The 26,532-nt window shown below is 37.4% G+C and overlaps 1 protein-coding gene across 1 annotated transcript in view; it reads left to right on the top strand.

Moving 5' to 3' along the window:
- Positions 1 to 26,532, top strand: part of GOLGA7B (golgin A7 family member B) — a 521,039-nt gene that overhangs the window by 82,218 nt on the left and 412,289 nt on the right. Inside the window, exon 2 of the mRNA XM_044056907.1 lies at positions 23,011 to 23,136. Within this exon, the coding sequence (XP_043912842.1) occupies positions 23,011 to 23,136 (126 nt within the window). The remainder of the gene's footprint in view (positions 1 to 23,010; positions 23,137 to 26,532) is intronic.

Genomic DNA, 26,532 nt, shown 5'->3' with positions numbered 1-26,532 from the left:
GCATTTGTGCAGTCATGGAGACCTGGTTCAAGGCTGTGGAGAGCACCCCAGCCATACTGGGTTACACCCCCTTCCACACGTTCTGACCACAAACTGAAGGCATAAAGACTAAAGCAGGCAGTGTATCAATATTCATTAAAGATAAATACACCTCCAGATTGGTTAAACAGTATGATTCCCTGGAGATACTTCAGGTGCAATTAACTGTTGTCAGGACACCTGTTTAAGTTATTGCCAGCTACAGGACCCTCCTCCATGAATCAGGACATCCACTCTGCCTACTTGGTTCTACTTGAGTCTACCAAATACATCCAGGCACCATGGTTTTGGGTAACTTTAACTACCCATCCATTAACTGGATAAATTACTCGTGCTCAAACTCACTTGCCCAAAGGTTCCTCGACTTTAACTCCAATGCCCTGGACCAGTTGGTTTTCACCCCCACAAGGGGTGCCAACATCCTGGATCTGGTGATTACCAATATGGGGGACCACTGTAGCACCCCCACTGTGAGGTCTTTCTTGGTCTCATTCGAAGGAACTAGCACACCTGAATCCCCCCAAAGCAGCAACTAAACTAAAAAAACGTCTCCCAAGCAGAATATATCCTCTTACGGGATGGTATAAGTAGCTTCACTGCATCTCCCCCCTCAGATGGAACTGGCAGCTATGCTGAGTTCTACACCACTGCTTTATACAAACACCTGTACAACTGCATTAGCTCAGTCATACCTGATAGGACCACAATAAACTCCTCAAGGAAAAGCAAACCTGCTGGGTGGACAACTGCCATTAACAAGCTTTACAATAAGAGGAAAAAATTGCTGTCTAAGACTAAGAGGGAGTGAGCGATATACTGCAAACACTCCCTCCTCAGTTTAAGCAAGCAAATAAGACTTCTTGTGAAGTCCTCCAAAGCAAACTATGAATCCAAATTAGCTTCCTCAACCAAAGACAACAATAAGGTGTTCTTTAGTTATATATGTGATGTGGATATTCCACCACTGCCAACCAATATTTGATATAAATATCCCCTGCCAACTAACCAAGGAGCATCAACCTTCACCAGTGGCACCTATGGGGGATGTTCTCTGGGAGGATAGCAGGTATACATACAATATTTCCAGATGCAGCTCTCTGCATCATGTGGAATTTCACTTAAGAGCAAACAGACACTACAGTCAGACTGGGGCTGGTTTCTCCCTCTTTATCCAGATCTCCAATAAGACTCCCCAGTGGCACAGCTATAGAATTCAGATCTCAGATGAGTGTCAGGCCAAGTCCTCCATCATCCTCTCTGTCCAACTAGTGCTTCATGTCCCTGCCCAAGTAGCTGACAAACACACACACACACTCTTTAAGATTTGATTTATACACACACACACCTGGGAAAGGCTGGCAGAGGTTTACTAGCTTTGCTCCCTTCTGCCAATACTATAAGGTAATCATGACTGCCATGAGACCCTCCTGCCAGCTACCTTAAGGGTCTCCCAAGGGTACCCAATATTCTGAGTGAAACTGATATTAATACAAATAGTAGTTTGACCAAGAGCAAGGCTGTAAGGAGTGTCCCACAGAGTGTCACCAAATAAATATGCAAGTATTGTCAAAACTTAAATATCTCTATAAAGATCAGTCACAATGAAAGGTTTAAATATACTTAATAATAAAAGAACAAGAAAATACTAAGTATATTCACAGTGACATCAAAGTTCAAAACATAGGAAATATTTAAAATAACATTGAAGGACATGGCCAGACAAATAAAGAAAAACAATATCTAAACTAAGCTTCACTATATTCATGACTGAATGTAAGAAAGTTATACTATTATCTAATTACATAATAGAGCAAGGCAGATGATGTGGTGAGTGGTTCTTTTTGTTGTTGTCAGGCCCAAGACAGAATATAGAATGCTCTGTCTCACTAAGAGACTTTTCAAAATAATATCTAAAATATTTCTGAGAGAGCTTGCAGAATGAGATCACTTCTGCTCATTTTACTTCTAGTTCCCATGCAAAACCCATATTGCTGGAAGCTGGCAGGACTCAGCACCTAGCTGTAAAAATTCATACACACTGGCTTTTGCTCAGATCTTTGGCAGGTGTTAGAAGTCCTAAAACAATTGCATTCCTTCACACTTCCAGAGTAATTCTTACTTCACCCCAAGGACGATACAGAAAGTTTCCTAGTAGAGACTTTGTCTCTCTGGCTGCATTGAAACCTGTGAGATAGTATCTTTATGGCCTAGCCTATAAAGTGATTTAATTTCTGATATTTTTATAAGTTTGCTGGACTGAGGTTAACCTCCCCTCTCCTAGTTTCTTCTGTTAAAAACGTATACATTTAAACATTTACAATAGTGTGTGAACATTTCTGTTCTCTGCAGTAGGGCACACTGTGGATATATTTCAAGCACAAGCATTTTACAAATACTTTTCAACAAAAATGTCTGCACAAATCAGTTTGGTATACACATGACATACAGTTCTAATACATTTGTAACACCAGCTTCTTATATACATCAGTTTGATAATCACAAATGACATATAATTATTTACAAAATTCCAGCTAGCTGTGCTGGCAGTAGTACCTCCTTTCCTCACAACATCCTTAACCTAAAAGGAAAGGCCCATATTTGTATCAAACTGGTAGTTAATGATATCACATATACTGAGCCTGTGTGCATAGCTAACCTGTTGGCTGACAGGTTCTGTGAAAACTTCACTCCCTTGTTCCTGCCACACATACCCCATGACATCCCTACCACCTGTCTCCTACCTTGCATCTCTAAAGAGCAGGTCATAAACACACTCTCTAAGTCCAAAAACACAGCATCTGTGGGAAGTGATAACATCCCAGCCTGTGTCCTACATGGGCTCCAACAAGAACTAGCAACACCCTTGGGTACTTTTTTTAATCCTAGTCTAAGTACTAGTTTCTTCCCAGCTGAATGGAAAATGGCCACCATTTATTCACTTACACAAAAGTGATGTGTCCACTGACCACAGGAACTATAGACCTATTAGCCTGACTAGCCTTATCTGCAAGGCCATGGAGTGAATCATCATGGACTTTATCAGTAAAGATATAGGTAATCTCCAAACACTTGACCACACTCTGTTTGGATTTGTCAATGGGAGATCAAGCCTGTTAAACCTGGTGGACTTCTTTGAGACAGTCTCCAGGTCCCTGGATGAGGGGAAATCTGTGCATACAGCCTACCTAGACATAGTCCCACTTGGGCATTATTGACAAACTCACCCAGCTAGGTATCAACCATTACATTGCTAAACAGGTCACTAACTGGCTCCCTGATAGAACCCATATAGTCAAAATAGGGGAGTCCACGTCCATCAGCAGACGTGTAACCAGTGTTGGTCCACAGGGATCAGTTCTGGGACCTTTACTGTTTGGCATCAATTTCTCTGAAATACAAGCAAGAACTAAAGGTCTGTGGCTGACAGAATTTGCTGATGACTGCAAATTGGGAGTGGTTATAGAATCTCCAAATGATGTTGGGAGGTTGGCATAATGGTTAAGGTGTTTACCTTACAGATGCAAGGTGCAGAGTTTAATTCTCACATGGGGTAATTGGCTAGGCTTTAAATGGCCCACAAGGGCAGTTAGCCTTGTAGTAAACCTATGAACCTTTGTCAACATCCTACAAGAAGGTCTTACACAAACAAATGATTGATGCCAAAGTCATGGCCTTAAACTCAATGCAATTGTCATCTCTTTTGGTAAGAGTGATGTTCCTGCTAACTACCACATCAAAAGCAACACCATAATTATGCACTTAGTGGTGAGAGACCTGAGCACATAGGTTGACAGCAACCTTACCTTTGCCCTCCATGTCTCCACAGTGGTAAAAAGGGCATTCTATATTGCTCATCTCATAAGTAAGGGCATTGCCTCCAGAAAAAAAAGAAGTTATAACTTCCCTGTACTCTTCTCTCATCAGGCTAATAATTGAGTACAGTGCCCCTTTTAATATGTACCTTTCCAAGTACCTGCAGCAATTGTAGAGACCACAAAGGATCCTCAGAAGAAAAATTCAAAGTGTTCATCATCTGTCCTATGTGGGTCATCTGAAATCACTTGTCACTTTATTCTGTTTCATACAGACTACTCAGAGGTGATCTCTGCCTTGCATACAAGGCAATCTCTGACACTGCTTTGTTGGAAATGTTGCATGCCTGTAAGTCAACTGGTACACGGGTTATTCACTTTAAAGACCTTAACCTGGTATGTGACATTAATAGAACCTGCTAGAAGGACTGATGCATCTCTCAGAGGTTACCACATCTTTGGAACAGACTCCCACTTCATGTCAAACAGAGCACCTTATTGGCCCTCTTCAAACGCAGTCTGGACAATTGGATGGGTCACCCTAAATTCACCCTGAGGATTTCACCTGTATATCCCACTTGCATGGGGCAATAGGTGCTGATCGTGGAAATAAGGGTAGAACTTGGCTAGGCATGTAAGGGCCCTTGGGCCATTAGCCTAGTAACTTCCTTTACAAAAACGAAGTAGCTGGAGTACCTTCCAAAAACACCATTTATTGTTAGCGCTTTCATTTAGACAAATTTCTTCAGACATCTTATCCCAACATACAATCATATTAATAAAGACTACAATTAAACGTTGATTGCTCAGCAAATTAAATCCTTAAAGCAATATATACTAAAATTATACACACTGAAATTAAGTACCTCAAATATGCAAAAACCTTATAAAACACATTTTAAAAATTGACGACTAAGTTAAAACATAAAAATGCTCTCACAAAATTATTATAGAGGCCATATAAACATAAAAAATTGCCAGAATGAGACATAAATATGTCAGTTAAAAATACAAGAACAATAACCTATTCAATTATAGTAGTTACAAATTAGGTACGATGTATTTATATTTGTATTTGCATCCTACCTATTCAGTGCTTTAAGCTTCAGAATACACATAATGGAAGCATATTCATTAAGCCCAGGCAAAATATGGGCAAAAGTACGAATCTGCCATAATAGTTCATTTTCTTTGAGTCTAAGCTGCCAAGGTCCCCCTCTAACACTATGATTTTCTTGATGTAAGATAGTACAAACGTCAGGCATAGCTATGGGAGTACCCAGTGGTGCTAGTTTTGGTAATTGTGTATTAGCCTATTGGGAGCATGAATTTTTGTTTAAAAACCACCTTTTCCAAAGATACACATCCTGGTATACTAGGTACCAGGATGATATGTTTTTTATTTGGAAAGGGGATGCTTCTATGGTTCTGCCTTTTATTAATGAGATCCGACAATTAACTGATTTTCTTGATTTCACGTATCAGTTTGATACTGACACCATTAATTTTTTGGATGTGTCCATTTCTAAGGATAGAGTTCATAATAGGTATAGAACTATAATTTTTAGGAAACCTACATATTCAAACACATCTTTACACTTTTCTAGCAGCCATCCCTTCCATCAAAAGAAGGCAGTTATGAAGGGACAGTTGGTTAGGGCTGCTAGAATGGTATCCTTAGAACAATATTTTTTAGTTGAATGTAAACCTTCTTAGAGACATGTTCATCAGTAGAGGATAACCTAGGCAATTATTTGATCAGATTTGCATAGAAGTTATTAATAAATGTCAGAATGGCAATTTTCGACCTATATTGAATAAGGGACATAACCCACCAGAAATAACATCTAACCATATGGATACTTTAAGTACTACTGCACAATGTCATACTGTGGGTTATACTGGTCCCACATTCATAACGACATATTCTATTAATGCAAAATTTGTATCAAATATATTATATAAACATTGGTCTTTGATTTTAGAAGACACACACATAAATAAAAAACTTGACCAGCCTTTGCATATAGCATACAAGCGAGGGCTAAATTTAAAGAATCTTGTTGAATCACACAATAAGGTTATTAAGAATAATAAAAATAAGGGGATGTTAAAATGTGGACACTGTAACTAGTGCCAGTATATTAAAATCGGTCACACTTTTGATATCAGAGGTCAAACATTCCAAGTAAATATGAAATAAAACTGTGAATCTAAGGCAGTAATTTATGTAACATTTTGTCAACTATGCCAATCGTTTTATATTGGGAAAATGGAGAGGACCCTTAGACAGAGAATTTCCGAACATGTATATCACATTAAAAAAAGGTAATTCACTTAATGCTCTTGCTAGACACATTTTAGACTACCCCACACACAAATTTCTTTTTACTATCTTACATCAAGAAAATCATAGTGTTAGAGGGGGACCTTGACAGCTTAGGCTTGAAGAAAATTAACTATTATGGCAGATTTGTACTTTTGCCTGGGCTTAACAAATATTCTTCCATTATGTGTATTTTGAAGCTTAAAGCACTGAATATCTAGGATGCAAATACAAATATAAATACATCTTACCTAATTTGTAACTAATATAATTGAATAGGTTATTGTTCTTGTATTTTTAACTGACATATTTTGATGCCTCATTTTGGCATTTTTTATGTTTATTCAGTCTTTATAATAATTTTGTGAGAATTTTTATGCTTTGACTTGGTTGTCAATTTTTATAATGTTTTTTTATAAGGTTTTTGCATATTTGAGGTACTTAATTTCAGTGTGTATAATTTTAGTATATATTGCTTTAAGGATTTAATTTGCTGCGCAATCAAAGTTTAATTGTAGTCTTTATTAATATGATTATATGTTGGGATAAGATGTCTGAAGAAGTTTAGAAATTTGCCTAAATGAAAGCGCTAACAATAAATGGTCTTTTTGGAAGGTACTCCAGCTACTTCGTTTTTGTGTTTTTACCAGTTTATTGTCTTTGTGATTTTTTCTAGTAACTTCCTTTGGTCATATGAATCAGTTTAATACTCTCAAAGGTTACATGACTAAAAAATCACATTACTGAAGAATGAAGTTAATTATTTCAAGAGAGAAAATTTTATAAAATTAGATCAAAAGCCATACAATTATCTAAATTCATAAAATCTAGAATCATAAAAAAAATCATAAAATTCAAGCTTTCATGTGGATGTCATTCAGTAGAGGCTTTAAAGAAACATACCCATCTAACCCAGGGAGTACGTGTACCCTAAGGTGCAAAATCCAGTGCAAATCATCTAATCAGTCTCATGTATAACATTTCCTATGCAAATTTTATCATATAACATCTGTAAAATACAAAATTTAAAACAATTTTGAGGTCCTTTCTCAAGTCGGTGCTTATAAAGGGCATTGGTAGCTATCTTCCTTTCACATTCAGACCTATGGTTACCAATCCTTTGTTTAATTTATGATTTGTTTTTCCTACATAGTAGGCATCACATAACTTACACATTTCCTAAGTATACCAGATTTTTAGTATCACAATTTCCCATAGCATATACAGTACCATAAACTGGATGGATAAAGGTTTTATCAGTATAAATATATTGACAATAGCTACATTTACCAAATCTAAACTTACCTTTTCTACTACTCTTGAACTGCAAATGAAACTTAAGCTGTTCTTTAGAGCACAACAGCTGCTTTAAACTAGGGCATTTCTTGTAGCCAAAACTCTGTTTATGTGAAATAATGCCCTTAAGTTCAGGTACATCATGCAAAATGTGCCAGTATTCACCAATAACTTGCTTGACTTGATGTGTATTTTTATTGTGTGCCAATATACAGCTAACAAGGTTATTGGATTTATTTGGGCAAATTTCACTCTGAGTCAACCTCTGCTGTGATACCTGTTGATGTATACTTTCCACCTCACCCAGTGTGTAACCTCTGTCAGTAAAATTCACAGCCATATACCATCCCTACTCTCATCAAACCATTAGAAGTATTCAACCTAGTAACACACATCATCTGACTTTTCACTACAAGTGTGGTGTGGATGCATACCTGTCCTGTGAAAGTAGGAATTACGTTTAGTAGGTTTATGGTACAAGGTGTTACTTAATGCACCATCTGCTGCCTTAAAGATCGTAACATCCAAAAAAACAATTCTATTCACAAAAGTATGTTTCTTAACACTAACAAACACAGTCGTATTTGGAATATACTGATAAAATCCTTTGAACTGGTCAGTAGAGCCACATCAAATGAAAAACAAATTGTCAGTAGAATGCTACATTAGAAAGATAAGGATTTTCATCTGATAAAATAAACTTACGCTCCCATATGTGCATGACTATATTTACATACATATTGGCGATAGGAGTACACCACTTAGCTGTCTATGTAATTTCTTTTGAAGCAAAAATGCATTGTCAATCAATACCAATCTCAAAGAGAGGCACAACGTATTTATATACTCTGGGGTATATTCAGTATATTCTAAAAGATACTTTTTGACATACTGGATACCTAAATTATTTGGTATCATTGTAAAAGGTGAATTGACATACATAGTAGGAAAATGGCTACCTTTCAACAAACCAATTTTTTACTATTCATGCAAATGGTCTAAGAACTCAGTGGTGTCCTTAATAATAGTGCCTGCATTCTCAAACCCAACTCTAAGATGAACCTCAAGAAACTTGGAAACGGGCTCAGTAACCCAGTCCTTAGCTTACACTATAAGTTGCAACCAGCAGACTTTGTACCTAAATGAAATTGTTTAATCACAGTATTTCCTTCTTCATGTATACATGTTTTTTGTATTTTTCCGATTTTGGGGTATTACTACATTATCTATTGTTATAATTGCTTTGTAATTAACTTCTAATTGTTTTTGATTCATGTACTGGAGATTTTCTCCCCAGGACTCCATTGAAAATGGGCTCCTAGTGGCCCAATGAACCTTCCTGGCAACAAACTGCAAATAAATAAATAAAATAAGTCTAAATGGCAGATTCTGTAAGGACTTACGAACTTTTCATAACCCATAAATAAAGGGTATTTTACTTGCAGCTACTGGTAGTTGAACCATTATATTTTCTACTTTTACTTAACACATTAACTTTATAAGAAAAAAATCTTTCACATTTTCAAATGTATTGCTTATTGTCTTTATAAACCCTTATATCAAATGAGCTTATTTCAGTTTTTCCGCAGCTCATTCCAAGTGTATTATAATCCAAGTCACTGTTGTTGCTGTATTCTTCCCTAAGCACTTTCCTAGGAGTTTGCCAATTTCTTTTAATATTAGCCTTCTTTAATTTTACCCATATTGATACTCATAGTCTTAAAACACTTTTCTCTGGTCGTCCTTTCTTCCTTTGCATCCCTTATTTCCTACTGCCCTTATTTAAATCTAACTGGTTGCCTTAAGTCATTACATAAAAATAACAAACCACACTTCCCACAAAAGGAAGGGTGATGAAAACACAGACATTATTATACTATTATATTTTCCGTTAACCAGAAATAAAACAAGTTAACTGTGAACACTTAAAATAATAATGAATTCAAACAGTGATTTATATTTAGCGTGATTGTCCACATGTTCAGCATAGTGCTATCAATTCCATCTTCCATGGCATGGACCAAAGGCAGCTCTTACTATGACAGTTGAGACAAGCCTTGCAATGACTTATGTGGTTGCCAGGCGACATTGTTTTCCAGTTTGTATTGGGCTGATTCACCTGTATCATTCTAGCATTCCTCCTTACTCCAGTTATCCAGTATCTGTTCCCTTCTTATCTCAAAAAGCGATCCTTCCTTTGCCTGTTTGTTTGCTTTCATAAAATAAATACACACACTTCAGATACTCATACCATAACTGAGTAAAATAATATTTTTAATAGTCAGAGAAACATTTAGGGCTTGAGTGAAAACAATAAAATGAGTTCCTTTCATCACATTTAAGCATCCTAAAATTTTCTAAGTCTGCAACATTGTTTTTAGACCTTTTTCTGATCTGTAAAATGTGACATGCGAGCCAGTCTTTGGATATAGAAAAAATAAATATAGAAAGTAGTGCTGTAGCCACACTTGTGAATTAAAAGACAGCCATGCAATGCTGATCTGTTTATTATTGCATTAGGTAGTACTGTCAGCCAAATGGTCAATTTGTTCTGAGGAATCCTGGCTTGTAAATGCATCAGGCAAATATATTTGCTGAGTATATTAGAAGCGCAAGTCAAGAATGTATGCATAGCTTGCATAATTTAACATGACAAACAGATGTATAAAACTGTTAAAACTTGGCACAAATTCTGAATATGAATAAAATTGCTTGGTAACATTTGTTGAGTTCCTCCTTGGAGAGCATGGTATTGTATATAAAGTGGCTTGGCTTATTACCGACCAGATGAAAATGTAATCAGATGATGACTTTTCCTGAGAAGGTATCAGAGCAGGTCTCAGTGGGCCACTTTGAGATGATATAATATGCTCACACACCTGCTGACAAATTTGAATTCATTTTACTATGAATCACAGCTTTCTATTTAAAGTTGTTATGACTGCCTGGTGCCAGCCAGAAGGTCGTATCAGAAAGCCATTGGCTTTGCTGCACAGATTTCACAGCCATCATTTTATCTGCATTAAATCTCTTCGTAAACCTCGAGTGCAAAGAGCAAAAGGTGAATGTTGGCATCCATGTGTAGAACACATAATGCAGGGTTATGATTGGAGATTCAATCTTAATTCTTTGGAGTGCATGGAGCTTTATCTGCACTATCTACTACTGGTTACAGAAAAAAAAAGCACAACATGTTTTACCGGCTTTGAAAGCCGCTGAAGCCCTGGCAATACTTAATGTCTAGCACAAAGCCCAATATTAACAGCACTTTGACAGTTAAGCACCATTCAAACACCTTTCACAGTGCTATTAATATCAGGTCTCACACTAGAGTAGCTCTCATCTAGGCTGTCTTTTTCCTAATACTGGAGTGCAATCATAATGCTCCATGCACTACAAACGTGTTACTTAATCTTATGCTAGAATTTACTAGGTGATACTAAAGCCCCTCTGTTATTTCATGTGCTGTTGAGAAATATAAATTTGTTTCACAATGGAAAGTTTCCACACAACTGTATTTCCAGCTGAAGACTTCTTGAGTAAAAACAGAATTAACAACCTGGAGTACATTCCAAAGGTTTCTGTACAACCTATAGCATGTATTCCAGTCACAGCAGGCCTCTTCACCAACAAATTGTATATTTAGAAAACATCAGAGAATGTGCCTGCATATCTCACTCTGGAATAAAATCCCAGTCCAGGTTAGGCAGAGTCCCTCAATGACTCTCTTCAAGAGGAATCTTGATGAGTGGATGGGAGATCATAGGTTTACCCCGGGTATCACTTCTGTGTCACTGTTAGACAGAGGCACAGTATACTAACCTCGAAAAAGGGCATAGCAAAATTAATTTAAAATGGATGGCGAAAGCCAAACACATTCTGGCTAGGCTTATAAATGCCCTAGGGCAGATAGCCTAATATGAACCTATAACAGTAACACAGTTTGGATCTGAAGTCCGTACCTGTGTAATCGACAAACAGTAGTTAAAGTGTACTAGATAGTGGTACATAACACATGCATCTACTTAAAATTATTTGTGTTTAAGGCGTCTGGCTTTCAAAAAAAGGACCAGAGATGTGGTACCATTAAGACCTGGATATCTGTCTGCATTAAGTTTCATTATCCATTTTTGTTCACAACCTTCAGTAATATTTTCTATATCCCCTCCTCTCAAATGTTTATGTATCTGTTGTAAGACAAAAAACTGGAAGGAATGTGAGGGATCAGTGTTCATGACATGATTAGCTAATGCATTTGTGTTTTCTATTCCTGATATCATGAAGATGTTCCAAAATTCTATCTTGATAATAAGCATAATATTTATTGCCTCTTACTTATGAATGAATTTTACATAATTGATTTTTAAAAAGATTTTTTATGCTTAGTAGAAGCTTATGTTATGTATTTTATCTGATTTATGTTTAGTTTTTGTCTGTGCCTTTAAATGCTCCTTCATGTATGACATCACTAATTATGCTAATTGGTTTCAAGAGTATTTAAGAAATGAGCTGTTTTAACATTTTGTCTGAAGAAGCAACTGAACGTTGCGAAAGCGCTTACCACTGTTTTCTTTTGTTTATTTTATTAAAGACGCTATTGTGTGCTACCTTGGTGCAGTGTTCTTTTGTTCTTACCTATCACTTTCTACCCTGACAGACCAATGACTTTCCCTCTAGAGACTCCAAATTCCCTCTGATATGAGAAGCAAAAGAACATCTCTTTGTTCAATAAAATAATTTTTTTGAAAGAAGAGTGCCTCAGTTCCTCCAGTCAGGTGCTTGCCCTTGACTCCACTTAGGGGTTAAGTCCTCGTATTGCATTTCAGACTTGAGCCACCAAGCTATAATCAATAATGAATGACACTGTTGGCCTGCTAACTCCAAACACAGATAGCCAACCAGTTTAAATCATGCGGCTTCTTCTGAGGGTGATGTTCCCTGACTACACAGTTCCAGCACTGCATTAGAATATTACAAAATCGTGCTTAATGAATAGCAACGTTTCTTTGCCATAAATGACTTCTAAAACCCAACGATAATTGTAAAAATTTTAGATGTTGGTCATTTGTGCTAAAAGTCAAGCCACCTATAAAATGTTTCTCTGCATCACGACAATACTTTCCACAACTTTTGTAAAAATCCTTCTCCTTTGTGTAAATATTACTAAAGTATCCTATGACCTTTGTCTGTGTTAAACTTTCTGAAGCAGTACTGTCATTCTTCTGATATGTCTTTAAGATCTTTGCTAGGCACCACACTTGTGTAGCTGTATTATTTTATTATTTTCAACAAACGTTGGCTTTTCTTTTATTTCATGCAGTTCTTTCCAAAGCTTTGGTGTGTCGTTGCACAGCTCATTTACTAGCGCATTGGTCTTTCAGCTGGCTTCATGCTATTGATTCATTAAATATTGCTTGACTTGTCTTGCTTTTCTCCAGAATGGTATATTCTTTGCCAGAGGTTTTGCTGGCTCAATCAGCACCCTGTGCTGACCAACAAACTATTACCCTGACCTCTCAGTTTACAATCTAGCACCATAATCTCTCAGCTCAAGGACTTCTGCAAAACTGTAGTATGCAGACTGGTTTCCTGAACACAGCAGTATCCAACCCCTACCCCAGGTCAATAAATGAAGGACAACACAGAAAAAACTCTCAGTTCCTTCTACTGGCACACCAACTACGTGGAAGATATATAAAACTCCTCCCTCCTGGAGTCCCAGCACTTCAACAAAAGAGCAAAAAAAAAATCCAAAATCAGGTACCTGGGACTCCTGAAATGCAGACAATCATGTCAATTTCTGTTCCCTGCCCCCAACTCTCCTTTCTTACACTTTAATAAAACAAACAAACAAAACTTTTTTTACTTTTAAACTATAGTAAAAGATTTTTTTTTTTACTTTTACACTATAGCAAACTGCTTGCTACAGTTATTTTATGTCATACATAGAATGCTACAGCACACAGGTTTCAGTAAAAAAGAAAAAGAAAATATTTTACTTTCAAACTGTAGCACTTTTGCTTGCTACAGTTTTCAGTTTAGCCCTCACATGAACAGATCAGTCCCAAGTTTGACTGTAAATGTAACACTGTCTTTGAAAAGCCAGCATTGCACTGAAGAGTGATCAGGAATGGGAATGATGTATCAGGGCCCACCCTAACTATGCTACTGCTTGTTGTGTTGTGTTATGTTCTTTCACTTGTAGTTGTGTTGTGTTGTGTTCTTTCACTTGTACTTTGAATCAGGGCCCACCCTAGCTATGCTACTGCTTGTTGTGTTTTGTTATTTATTTTTTCACTTGTACTTTCAACTCATTAATCTCAGGGAGAGGCACATCCCAGGGATTTTGTAAGCTTCCTTTTTATCATTTGTACTGACAACCCTTAACTTTTAGTTTGAGCTGCAATGCTTTCCACTATGCTTTTACTACCTCCTTGATTTTCGGGGATCATTAATTTAACTTAACACTGGGTCACATACCCTTTAAGCACCACTGTTTGTTCTTGCAATGTTAAAGAGATTTCATCCATTCCCGTTATGGACTCTCTTGCTACACCACAAATTTGTGTAGTATTGCACACAGCCTTTCCCCCTTTGGCACTTTATTCAACTTTTAGAACATTACTGTGTTGCGTGACACATTGCTTTAGTTCACCAATCTGTCTAACCAAATTTATATAGCCAGTGTGCCATATTATGCTGTCTATTCGAAAACCTTAGACAAGTCTGTTGAAATAAGCACCCATATCCTTGTGCAGTTTAGCTATGGGGTATTTCTGTTGTTCAAGGCAAACAATTATTTTTTTACTTTCCTGGATATCAGCCATCACACTTTTTTTGTATTTCACTTAAATACAACACACGTCTTTAATTTGCAACCCCCTACTTTTATCAATCATGACATGTTGTTCAAAGGTATACTTAGACTTCTAGTTATTGTCTTCCATTGTTTGTTTCAGTAATTTCACAGTCTTTTAATCAAGGTCTCTGCTTACCTTTGCAGCTTTGTTCCAAAAATGTAGACATTTCTACATACAAGATATTCATTTCCCTCTTTTTAGTCTTTTAGTTGTACAAGGTTAGCAGGTAACTTTGTGGAAACAAAATACCATATTTTTATTTCTGTCAGTTCATTCAAATGCCAGATTTCCAACTGTTCTTTACAGTCACAGATCATCTGCTCTGTGTTTAGCAATATCATCACTCCTGTGGTTGCTTCTGCAACTTCTTACATTCATTTATATTGGTTTCTATAGCTTCTACTTTGAGCTGACAAAAGTGATTGCAATGAGGATTAGAATCCCCAAACTGCATTCACCCCCCCTAAAAAAACTCTCCTTTAACAGTAAAAACAACTAGGATGTGTTTCATATTTGTGGTATGGATATGAAGAGGATTGGGACAGCACCCACATATATTTTTAGAAGAGACAGTAATATTAAAAAATGCTTAGAAAAGGGCTTCTGACCCCCGAAAACTAGTTAGTACCAGTACAAAATGGTAAAATATGGGAGATTTTCCCAGTGTCCATATATATATATATATATATATATATATATCTATATATATATATATATATATATATATATATATATATATATATATATATATATATATACTAGAAGGAGATAATATTATTTTGAAAGGATATGGTACAATAACATGCCCAAAAAGATGCAACTGTGACACTAAAGGAATTGTGTATGTTGCGTTATGTAAGAAATGTAATTCCTTCTACACTGGTACAACACAGAGCTTTAAAAGATGGTGTATATGAGCACATCAGGGATATGAAAACACAAGACTCCAAAAAAATGCTTTATTGAAACACATTCAGACACACACTGGACATGAATTTGTTTTTTTCACAATAGATATACTTGATTTTGGCTCGAGGGGAGTATTATTGAAGACCCAATTGGAGTGTAAGAAATTTGCATGACATGGCTTTACAATTCAGCATGGTTTCCTAAACTGGAGATGTATTTAGTTGCTAGGGTCGGGAGCATCAATTAAATTAATTAATTCGGGGGGTGGGCACTTAACTGGTTTTGCTATATACCTTGGACACACACTGTTAACTGTTACTCTGAAGATGTCCCATTTTACATGCAGGGGTGTGTGTTTGAATAAAATTCATGGATTCTACTTCTTTGCAGTGTGGTTTGCTGTTACTTTTTCTGGTACTGAATGTGGAACTGTTTGAAAATTGTTTATATATCATTTTCATACTTGGTGTGGCTCCTGTTGCATCTCGTTTTAGTCTGAAATGTCCTTGTTTCTTCTTGCCATCTCCATAGGACCCTAACAACAGTGCTGTTGATTTTTTTTAGAATTTGATTGAAATTCGCTCTGATTCCGTGCAGCACTCTCAGGCAAGGTTTAACTCTGCACAGTTATGCAATATGACTGTAAAACACCCTATTGCTTCTGTTTGTAATTGCATGCCTTCTCTTGCACTCAACTTAATTAGCTATTGGCATTCTTCCATATTGATCATTACCGTGCATTTCAGTTTTATTTTGCCACAGCTCTATAATAGTATCACATATACATAGGTGGATATTGCACTGATGTTTCTCAGTAGAAGCACTTAACACAGTTCTGTCAACAATTTTACAAGTCTTTCTTTTAGTGAATTTTCTGCCATTCATTTTTTTCCATAATAGAGACAGTCCCGCAGAAACTACATTAAACTATGTGCCAGTTCTATGTGGTCAGCAACTTCCGTTTGCTATTAAACTGCAGTTCAGAGAACATTGTGAAGTTGCCAGATATTTAGCCTTTCGTATAGAAATTTCACACCTTCTTTGTTTAAGCATCAAGCACAACCTATTAATCATGAACACCAGACCAGTCAATTTTTAATGCCTTTTGATATCATTTTGTTTCCAAAACTCTGCATCATTTGTTAAAGATAGGTAGTTTTAAAGTTAAACAGTTATTTTTCCATAGAGCACGTGTGCACTTTTGTAACTCATTTACAGTTTACGTGGTTTCCTTTATCATTGCATTGTCCTTTCACACCCAACAATTATTACCAACAGCAGCATCACACTTACTTCAAAACTTCAGATATCCCAACACACACAGGGTCTACCAATAGTTGTTACTGCATGTTTTCTCAATACTGCATTCACAGAACAACAATAGCAATGTTTTTTTCAAGTTATTTGAGGTATAAATGCATTTTCTGTCACCCCACTCCGCAGTATTATGCTCTTTAACAGAATGGCAGAATACTGATGGATTTGTTTCTGGCTTTTGCTGATCCACTTTTTTCATACACACTGCTAAACTTGTAGAGTAAGTTTTCACACTCATTTGTAACACCATCTACTCAGTGAAATGAATGGAACGATTTTGATTCCCGCTAGGGCATACAAAGGCCACATTCTTACCAGAGAATAAGTTTCATTGGTGTTGAAGCCTGACATATCCAGTCATTTACCAGCATGTTCAGTTTACTATTCTCAGGAAGATTTCTGTAGTAAAACTTTGTACTCGCTGTTGTAGTACACACTGAACAGATGAGATCAGATTCTACTGAAAGCATGTCTTCACCAATGTGAAATAACATCTTGTCATGGTTAGACTTGCAGAAAAAATAACTCAAGCAGCATGTATTTCAACTATTACTATGTTTAATTGCATTCAGTTTAGGAATGAAAACACCAAGAGCCGAATTCAGGAAGGTACTGCCATGTGTACACCTTCATGTACACAAAGTGGTTCCTTCCTCCAGTTCAGTAACCATCCATACATGGTGCTGCTTGACTCCTTAATATGAAGACTTGCACCACTGTGAAGGGCTGTCCCTGAGGCTGTCCTAAATGATAATGAGGCATTGCAGGGATGAGGCATGTGCTGTCTGCCAAGAGCCACCTCCTAGAAGGTATCTACATGGCTGAGCAATTCAAGAAATCTCTTGGCCTTGTAGATTAGTAAACCCATCCCCACCATGTTGTGGTAATGAATGCAATCAAAAGGTCATGTTCAACCACATAACACAAGTTTGGTGTGGGACCAGACACCATGGCTTACTCTAAAAGTGTCATAATGGCATCAAGAATAGTATGGGGTCAGATGTGGGGGGATGCATTAGACACCAGGGAATACTAATGGAGTAAAGTGCTGTACTGGCATCAGTGGCAGTACTGGCATTAAAGGGTGGGGATACACTAGACCCCAAGGCTTAATATATACCTGTCATAATGGTACTCACACTGTTACAGGAGTGGGGAACCATGAAAGGACAGATAGAGTAGTGACAGGTGCAGAGACGTGTGTGTGTGTGTGTGTGTGTGTGTGTGTGTGTGTGTGTGTGTGTGTGTGTGTGTGTGTGTGTGTGTGTGTGTGTGTGTGTGTGTGTGTGTGTGTGTGTGTGTGTGTGTGTGTGTTTTTTAGTCTTAGTGAGTGGGGGTTGCCATTGCCAACACAAGTAGCAGGCCACTACAGTGTTGTGCAGATCAGGAATGACCTGCATATCATGCTAGTAAATATGATTCAAGCAACGTGCAAATTATTCAATAATGAATTCTTACCTCATCATTGCTAATATGTTTGTGAAACCCAAATGGGAACATCATGGAAGAAGACCTTTGTACAGCTAGTACAAGGCTCTTTAATGACTACCCAGGCAATGGTTTCCAGGTTGAACTTAAGTTTATTGTCCAAACAGAAACTTCAGCTCTTACACTAAACATAAACATTTAGTGATGGAGATTCTTAAGTATCCAGCTTAACTTTAGAAATGGTAAAGAACTGAAAAGCTCAACATCATTCTTTGATTTTAGTCTCTGTTTTTTCATCATTGGCTACACAGCCTTCTCCTGTATCACAGTCATATATCTATCTTTACCTGAAGACCCAAAAATGTGCATTCATGTCTAGATCAGTCTGTTATTAAGGCCTTTAATTTTGACTTCTTTCCAGGCCTTTGATCTGTATTTCTTGGTTTTTGTTACTAAAATCTCCTACCTATACTAACATTTCTAGTCAGGTCCCCTGGTCAGTTTTCTTCCTAAGATAAATGACTGCCATTTTATACTGGAAGGATGATAAATCTCCCTCTGGAGACCCCAATCTCCCTCTGCTTTGAATCAACAGACCAAGATCTCTAGAAAAGAGTTGAGAATCAAACTGACCTCTCTCTTTTCTTCCAAAGTGTCCCTTGGTGAGCGTATTGCCCTCCTTCTCCAGTTAGGTCAGTTTCTTTGACTCCACATGGGGACCAAGCCCTCATGCTATAGTTCGGGTAGTATCTTTTATACTATGGCAGAGATGTTTCCCATTTTTTTCTAGTGTGCCGGCTCACTAAAAACAAACACCACCAACAGCAGAAGGATGAGTAAACTGAACTACACACCTGACTAGTACTTAAACCTTTTTATTATAATGCTTTCAACTGGGCTGTTCCAGTTATAGTCATTTGTGAGTAGTATGCCAGCTCTGTGGTGCATATGGGTCAGGCTCAGGCTTTAGTAGTAACCCTCACACCAGAACTGGTCAGGGTAATGAGAGGGAGAAGCCGATAGTGACTTTCCTATCCTTTGCAGCAGAATGCAGCCAACTCCTCATTTTATAAATGACACATAGTGGAGGCAGGCAGGGTCACCACCTTTCACTGTGGCTATAACTAGATTAAGGCTACACCCCTCGCATTACCTGTAACCCCACCCATTTCCACCCACTATCTCATTCATGTTTCACCGATTTTGTGACATCACCATGACATCAGCTGATGGAGAATGCTCTCTTGTTTTGTTCCTGATGCCTACTTTCTGACAATTTACTATGTTTTTCATAAAACAGCATAGTAAATCCACCAATATAACAACTTGCAACAGTTTGTTTCCTTTTTTGAAATAGAATACTGGAGTTTGTACAGTGTTTTTTGGACTGTCGGACAACCTGTTTGATTTCCTGGTAGTCCAAAAAAAAAATAGATAGGTGGCAGCCCAAGAGGCAGGTGCTTGATCAGGAAGCAGGAGGGTTGTGGGAATCACCCCCACAAAGCTGTACTTTGCTTCAAAGCCACATTTTTGCACATACACACATGTTTTCAGGAATTCTTATTGTGGATTTCGGGGGTTGTTTGTTTGTCAGGCTGCTAAAGGGATATTGTAGAGTCAACCAACACAAAAAGTCTAACTTGTTCCATGGCTGCTGGATGTCTGTCCCTCCAGTGACTCTGAAGAATTTGTTGTGATTGGAAGATGAACAGGCTGAAGGTCATAAGGAGGCGTCCAGTCTTTGGCAGGCATGAGGGAGGGATCTTGGGAAAAAATGTAGTTCAGTGTTTACCAGCTCTTTTTGATGATTGCTTCTGATTACTAAAAATGTGTGTTAAGTTTTATATTGTATATGTACAGTATTTTTATATTTGTATAGTATGTTTAGGGCATATGGATAATTAGCATATGCCTCTCCAGGAATGCCTTATTACCATTTCATTTGTGTTAGGTCTGCCTGATAGTGTTCAGTGCTGCATTTATATTTGCTTGGGGTTGTTATCATTGTGGTTTCCATAGTTCTTTGGTTTTATTTTTACTTATGTTAGTTATTGTTGGTATTGTTAATGATCTGAAATATTTTTTTCCTACTTAAGTTTATGTGCCCAGGGATTCAGAAAGAACCCTTGTGCTGATGGTAGAAGCTGTAGTAAAGAAAGCGGCCTTTATACAGTGTGGCAGTTTGCATTTCAGAGACATGTAAACTTGATGAGGAAAGACAACATTATCAGCCAATTTGCATGTCTCTAAATTACCCTTAACGACTGCGAGTACAACTCAGTACCATCTTGCTGTAGCTAATACTATGGCCAGTGCTTTGTGTTGCTTTACACACACACACACCCAACACCGACATACTTATTACCTGTCCTGGAGCTGACAGAGTATCCCCAATGTCTCTTCATATTGTTTTACTCCTACTATCATAAATCACAGATCCGTATTCAATAAATAATGCAAGACATTGCAGTTGCATTCTTCTTGGTGTATGTACAGTGCAGACTGATGCTAGACCTGTTGCTTTAAGAACTTTTTAATTGATTCCCATTGATACTTTAAATACTCTTTTTGGTGTCATCTCGAGTTCTTCCTAGCATTGTACTAACAGCTTCGACTACATGGACACACTCCAGCAGTTTCTTCTTAGAGGTACCCTTTCCCTCACTCAACTCAGACTGTTGCAATCAATTATCATGACAGACATTAGAGTTTCATACTTTTTATTTAAAATAACTCCAGCTACACTAACTGATTAGTTAGTATAGTGAGTTAATGCTCTTTCAATATCAAGACTATAGGTTCTGGTACCTTTTCTGCCCATTTACTTTATGTAAAAAAAAAAAAAACTTGGATAATATTTTCAAGTATCCTTGGTGTACAGCAGTGGTGCAGAGGACTATCTTCTGTATGAGGTGGGATGGTACAGGTTATGAATCATTATTAGTGGTTTAGGACATGCTTTATAGACTGTCCTGGTGTCTGGCATTCCCCAACATACAATATTGCAGGATTTATTCATTAGTCTAGGGGAGTGTGGAGACGTGACAGCCCTTCCCTACATGCCACACCCACCTTTACCCTACCTATGCCCTAACTAACAAAAAATGTGGAATGAACACTCCACAATGAACTTCAACAAATTGTAATGTAATAAAACCACACACTGAGTGCTTTCATCTTACAAACATAAAGACTTCATCACAGTTACTGTCTGGCATTAAATAAATTAAATACAAACAATTCACCCAATCAAATTTGAATTAAAATAATAGATTATGATGTCTTTCAACTACCAAGTGCAATTTCTTTTCTTAAAGAACCAGACCTGAAACATCTAGTTGTTACATAGACTAAATATTGAAATACAGCTAAATCAATCGCATGCACAGTTGTACACTGCAAAATGTGTTGAAACTGAAGTAAAAAATCACACTAAAGCTCCTTTCATCTTTAAAATGTTAGAAGGAGACACTGCATCATTAATGATTGGAGCAGTGGCTGCATTAAGTCTGAGATGCCAAGTTAGTTCTTTGAACTGAAGTTGTGTCTCAAAGTCCCCACTAAAGTTTGTCAGTCTTATTGCGTCTATAATAAAGAACAGGAATGTTTTGTATTTTGGCCAATCCAAAGTATGTCTAAATAAGGCATTGGTGGTTTCCCTTTTCTTTGTCATATATATGTTCACAGATCCTGTCCTTAAGTTTTCTGATAGTTTCCCCTATGTAAAAGGTGTCATAGGAGCTGTGGGTATACAAGTATACTGTGTGTGTTGTGTTGCAGTTGCATCTCCTTAGACACGGGATAGTTTTGTTAAAATTTTTAACTGCATCATATGGACCCTCGCGTATAAATCTGCACATTTTGCAGGTCCCACATTTGCGCAAGGAACCATTAGTCACCATGGATTTTATACCACTGAGTAATTCTAACGGAGTCTAAATGTTCTTTCTTTTAGAATACAGTATCACTGGGGCAGTTTCTAGAATCTTTTTTACCTCCTCAGAAAAAAAAACATGTCCCAGTTCAGCCTCACCATGTTAATATAACCAAAACCATCTTTGCTGAACAGTACAGAAAAACTGGGGGTGAATTAATCAAACACCCTAACTCATCCTGTCTGCTGTAGTTTCTCCCACATTGTAATGCTTGATTTAATCCTTAAAATAGGTGCAAATCTACTGTAATGTTGATGTACCACATCAGCTCAAATGTTTGAGTAAACAGGTAGTGTACCCACGTTTAATGAACATTGCAAACAATTGCTGCATCTCTTTTTCAAAAGTACTGTCATCAATAATTAAACAAGAAAGCCTCACCATTTATCCTTTTACTACTGACTTATTCTGGTGGAAAGGGTGGCAGCTGTGAAAATGGAGATATGTGTTTCAGAATGTGTTCTTTCTATTTATAGTAAAACAAAACACTGATTTGTTAGGTCCTTGCACAACCTAATGTCAAGATAGTTAATACTATCCAAACCAAACAAAAAACATATGTCGATTATCTCCATAATGTTATCATCTTAACCTGCATCACAAAGTTAAACTCTTGTAATTGGAGCAAGCTAAATGCCACAAACTTGTACACAGTTGCTTTCTTGTGCAGTTACACAGGTGCTCCCAGAGAGGAAACGTATGTTCAGGGAAGAATACATCCGTCTTTGGTTTGAATATTTACTTTTTATCCTTAATCAAAAATGCACTGATTTATTTTATAATTGCTGTAATAAGTGTAGCCTCACTGAATAAGATTCTGGAGAAACAATTTGGCCAAATAATAATGTATACTTGGATACATTAGCTGTCCTATGCACATTGCTACAGAATATCAGAGTTTTTATGTAGCAATACTTGCAACATTGTGATCAGCTTGTATTATATTACTTGTTTTCTAAGATTTTGTACTACGGACTAATGTTTAAGACAATTGTGTTCACTTGTTATATACTGCTGAGAAAAAATTGCCTAATAGCCTAAATTGATTGACTGATTGTGTGTTTTTTGTTTTCGTACTTTTTACACAGGTTCACAACTTGCAAGAACTGAGAAGAAGTGTTTCTTTGGCAAACAAGGTTTTTGTTCAACGGGACTACACAGAGGGCACCATGTGTCAGTTTCAAACTAAATTCCCACCAGAACTTGAAAGCCGGGTATAGTATACTTATGTTTCTTTAAGCAAATATTAATAGTTTGCACAATAATGTAGCTTAATGAATATGACGCATTTTCTTCTGCAATGGTATGTAAAACGTTGGAAATTCAGGATTATTGTTTCTCGTATGTATGAGTCCAAAGAGGTTCTGGTGGCACAACTGAGGGGATTATAATTGCCTAGAGTCAAAACAGATCCACTAGGAAGAGAAATAGGCAGACTAGTTGTTTTAAATACTGATTTTTAGATGTTATGAGTAAAAAGAAAGCTGTTTTTGCATATTGGAAACTTATGGCATTTTTTCTTGCAGCAGGTTAGACCAAACAGGATGAATGTTCATAATTTAAAAGCAACAGAATTTGCCTTCCTGACAAAATGTAGTTACACTGCTAACTAAAAACAGCATGGATTCTCCAGTTCTGTGCACTTACCTCAAATGTTACAGCCATGCATAATATAGGCCACTCTCTGTTAAACAGAATATGCTTTTCTTTCCCAAAACTACAGTGTCATACTTAGCAATAATCTGATTGCTAGTGTGATAATAGTAGTACAGGAAGGGGGGGGGCAGCTAAAACTGACGTGTGAATGGACAGTGTACTGTACATCTATCTTTGGCATACAGGACTACCGCATGTTTCATGACACTGATAAGGAACATAACCAATGTAAGGATACAGTGTCTTCAGGAAACTAGCTGAACACTAAATATCTGCCTCAAAGTTGCCCAAGGAGTATGTCACCAGACTGCATACAGGTCTAAAATGACTATATCAGAAATAAACACAAAGCTAAAATCTCTTACTTTGCTGTTCATACTGATGAGGTAATTGATAAGTGCAAACACTGAAGTATGCAGAGTTGTTATGTCTTTCGGCTTTTCCCGGTTAGGGGTCGCCACAGCGGAACTTCAGTCCGCTAATGATTGGCAGTGGATTTTTACATGCCGAGTTGCCAGCCCTGATGCACAATCTTCAATGAAGATACACCCATTCATGCACGTCTCTACACAGAAGACGCTCTAGCTGAGAATCAAACAGGACAACGACCTACTGAGAGGCGACAACGCTACCGCAGCATGTGTAATATTCAGCAACCCTTCTATACATTTAGTCTCTCCATATTGCATCCACAGATGTCCTTACTAATAGTATTTAAGTAGTAGTCTTGTCCATTGATTATGACTTTCAAGTTGCACCTCAAGGAAACCCCCAGTTCAGTTTGTCTTATTATACGTAACTGCAGTATATACTTATCAGGGCAGACATTCTTAAAAGAGGTTAATTTTACTTAGTTTCTGTTGACCTAGTTAGTCCCAATAGGTCTGTAGTCTGTTTTTAAGAATGATAAAAGGAGGCACTTATAATAACTAAGGGTAGTTTGTCCAGGACTAATTAGAATGTCCCCAATATTTTTTGACATTTCCCATGTGATCAGTAATAGCAGTCGGACCTAACACCAGCTCCTGACAGGGTTAATCCCTTTTGTGCTACTGTTCTCCAAAATCATGTAGTCAGCCTGTAAACACAGGATCCATTGTTTGCTACAGATATATATATATATATATATATATATATATATATATATATATATAAATTGTTTTTTATATCTGTTCATAGTAATACCTTGGTAAGTTATTTCTGATATGTTCAATCTACTGATACAAATCTTGCAAATTGTGCTGTTTATCATTTGCTCTCTTTTCTGTTTTGTTATTTTGATACCACTGTACATTTAGTTATTTTTGCTGTGCGGCATGGCCTGGGTTATCTGAGAAAATGGTCTTTAGACCAATGAAATTACATGGTTAATAACTATAAAAGGAATAGCAAATAAAATATTAAGTCCATTTTATTCTTGGCACTTCTAAGGCTGGTATTTATTAATCTGCTCTCACTTCTTACCTGAAAAGTGACCCAAATTATTTCTTTAGTCATAGGTTCATAGGTAGGTATTAGGCTTTTGGCCCTACGGCTTATACAAGCCTAGCCAAAAAGGTACCTTGGCTTTTGCCACACAAGAAAATTATTTTCCTGTGCCCCTGTCAAGCATAGCCACAGAGGTGATCCCTGCGGTGAATTTCCTATTTCCCATCCAATCATCAAGATTTTTCTTAAGAGTGCTAATGAGGAGCTTTGTTTGATATAAATAGGTAGTTTTTTTCCAGAGTATGGGAAGTCTCTGGGACAGGAATCTATCCCTCCAGCATGGTCTGTTTATTGTGGTGACAAGGTTTAGGTCCCTAGAGCATGTAGCTTGGAGGGATTGGGATTTCTTTAAGTGGAGCATGTCCAACAGCTCTGGGTTTGACATAGCTTTGTATGTTAGGCAGGGATCGCCTCTGAGTAGGCAGTATGCGATGGAGTAAAGCTGGAGTTTTTTGAGACAGTCTGCATAGGGCATCTGTTTGAGGCTGGTAATCCTCTTTGTGAGGTATTTCTACGGCCTTTCCATTTGTCGTAGATGTCTTGTGAGGTACATAACAAAAGGGGCATGGTACTCTATAATGGGCCTAATGAGTGAAGAGTAGAGGGGAACAATGACCTATTTTTTCCTGGATGAGTAACCTTTTGTGATGAGGTGTGCCACATAGAAGGGTTTATTTCTTTATTTATTTATTTGCATTTGTTTAACCAGGATAGTCCATTGGGCTCAAGAACCCATTTTTCATTGGTCCTGGGAGAAAAGCTCCACATACATATTTAACAGAGAATGAGGATATACATAGGCATTACATGGGGTTCAACATGAGAAAAGTACCAAATACAGTGGATACATATATACATTTTGGTGGGTATAAAACAACAGTAATTTAATTAAACATAAACATGCAGCCAAAGCTAGACAACAGAGTTACAGTTAATTACACCAAACAAATTTTTTTTTTTTTTTTATGTATAATGGGATTTCCTGACTACTGTGGCGATGTGATTATCAAAGGAGAGACTACTGTCCACCGGTGTCTCAAGGTCTCTTATCACACTTTTGGTGTTAAGTAGACTACCATCTATGTGGTAGCTCATGGGTACAGAGTTTTTACCAAAGGGGATGACAGTGCACTTTTTGGCATTGAGCTTGAGGCCAAGGCTTTGACACAAGGCCTCTGTCTCAGTGAGACCCTTTTGTAGGATGTCCACATTGTTAGGAGTTTTAGTTATGGCTCCTAGTTTGCAGTCATCTGTGAACTTTGTTAGCCAAAGACCTTCTGTGTTAGCTTGTACTTCAGAAAAGTAGATACCAAACAGGAGAGGACCCAGGACTGAACCCTGTGGTACTCCACTTGTCACTGGTCTGAAGTTGGATTTGGAGTCTGCTACTTTCACAGTGTGGGTTCTGTCAGTGAGCCAGTTGGCAACCCATCTTGTGACATGGTGATGTATACCTAGTTTAGTGC

The sequence above is a fragment of the Protopterus annectens genome, chromosome 14.part0 (genome assembly GCF_019279795.1).
Source record: "Protopterus annectens isolate FY-2018-M chromosome 14.part0, PAN1.0, whole genome shotgun sequence".
Classification (NCBI taxonomy): domain Eukaryota; kingdom Metazoa; phylum Chordata; order Ceratodontiformes; family Protopteridae; genus Protopterus; species Protopterus annectens.
This window is presented reverse-complemented; position numbering and strand designations above follow the sequence as displayed.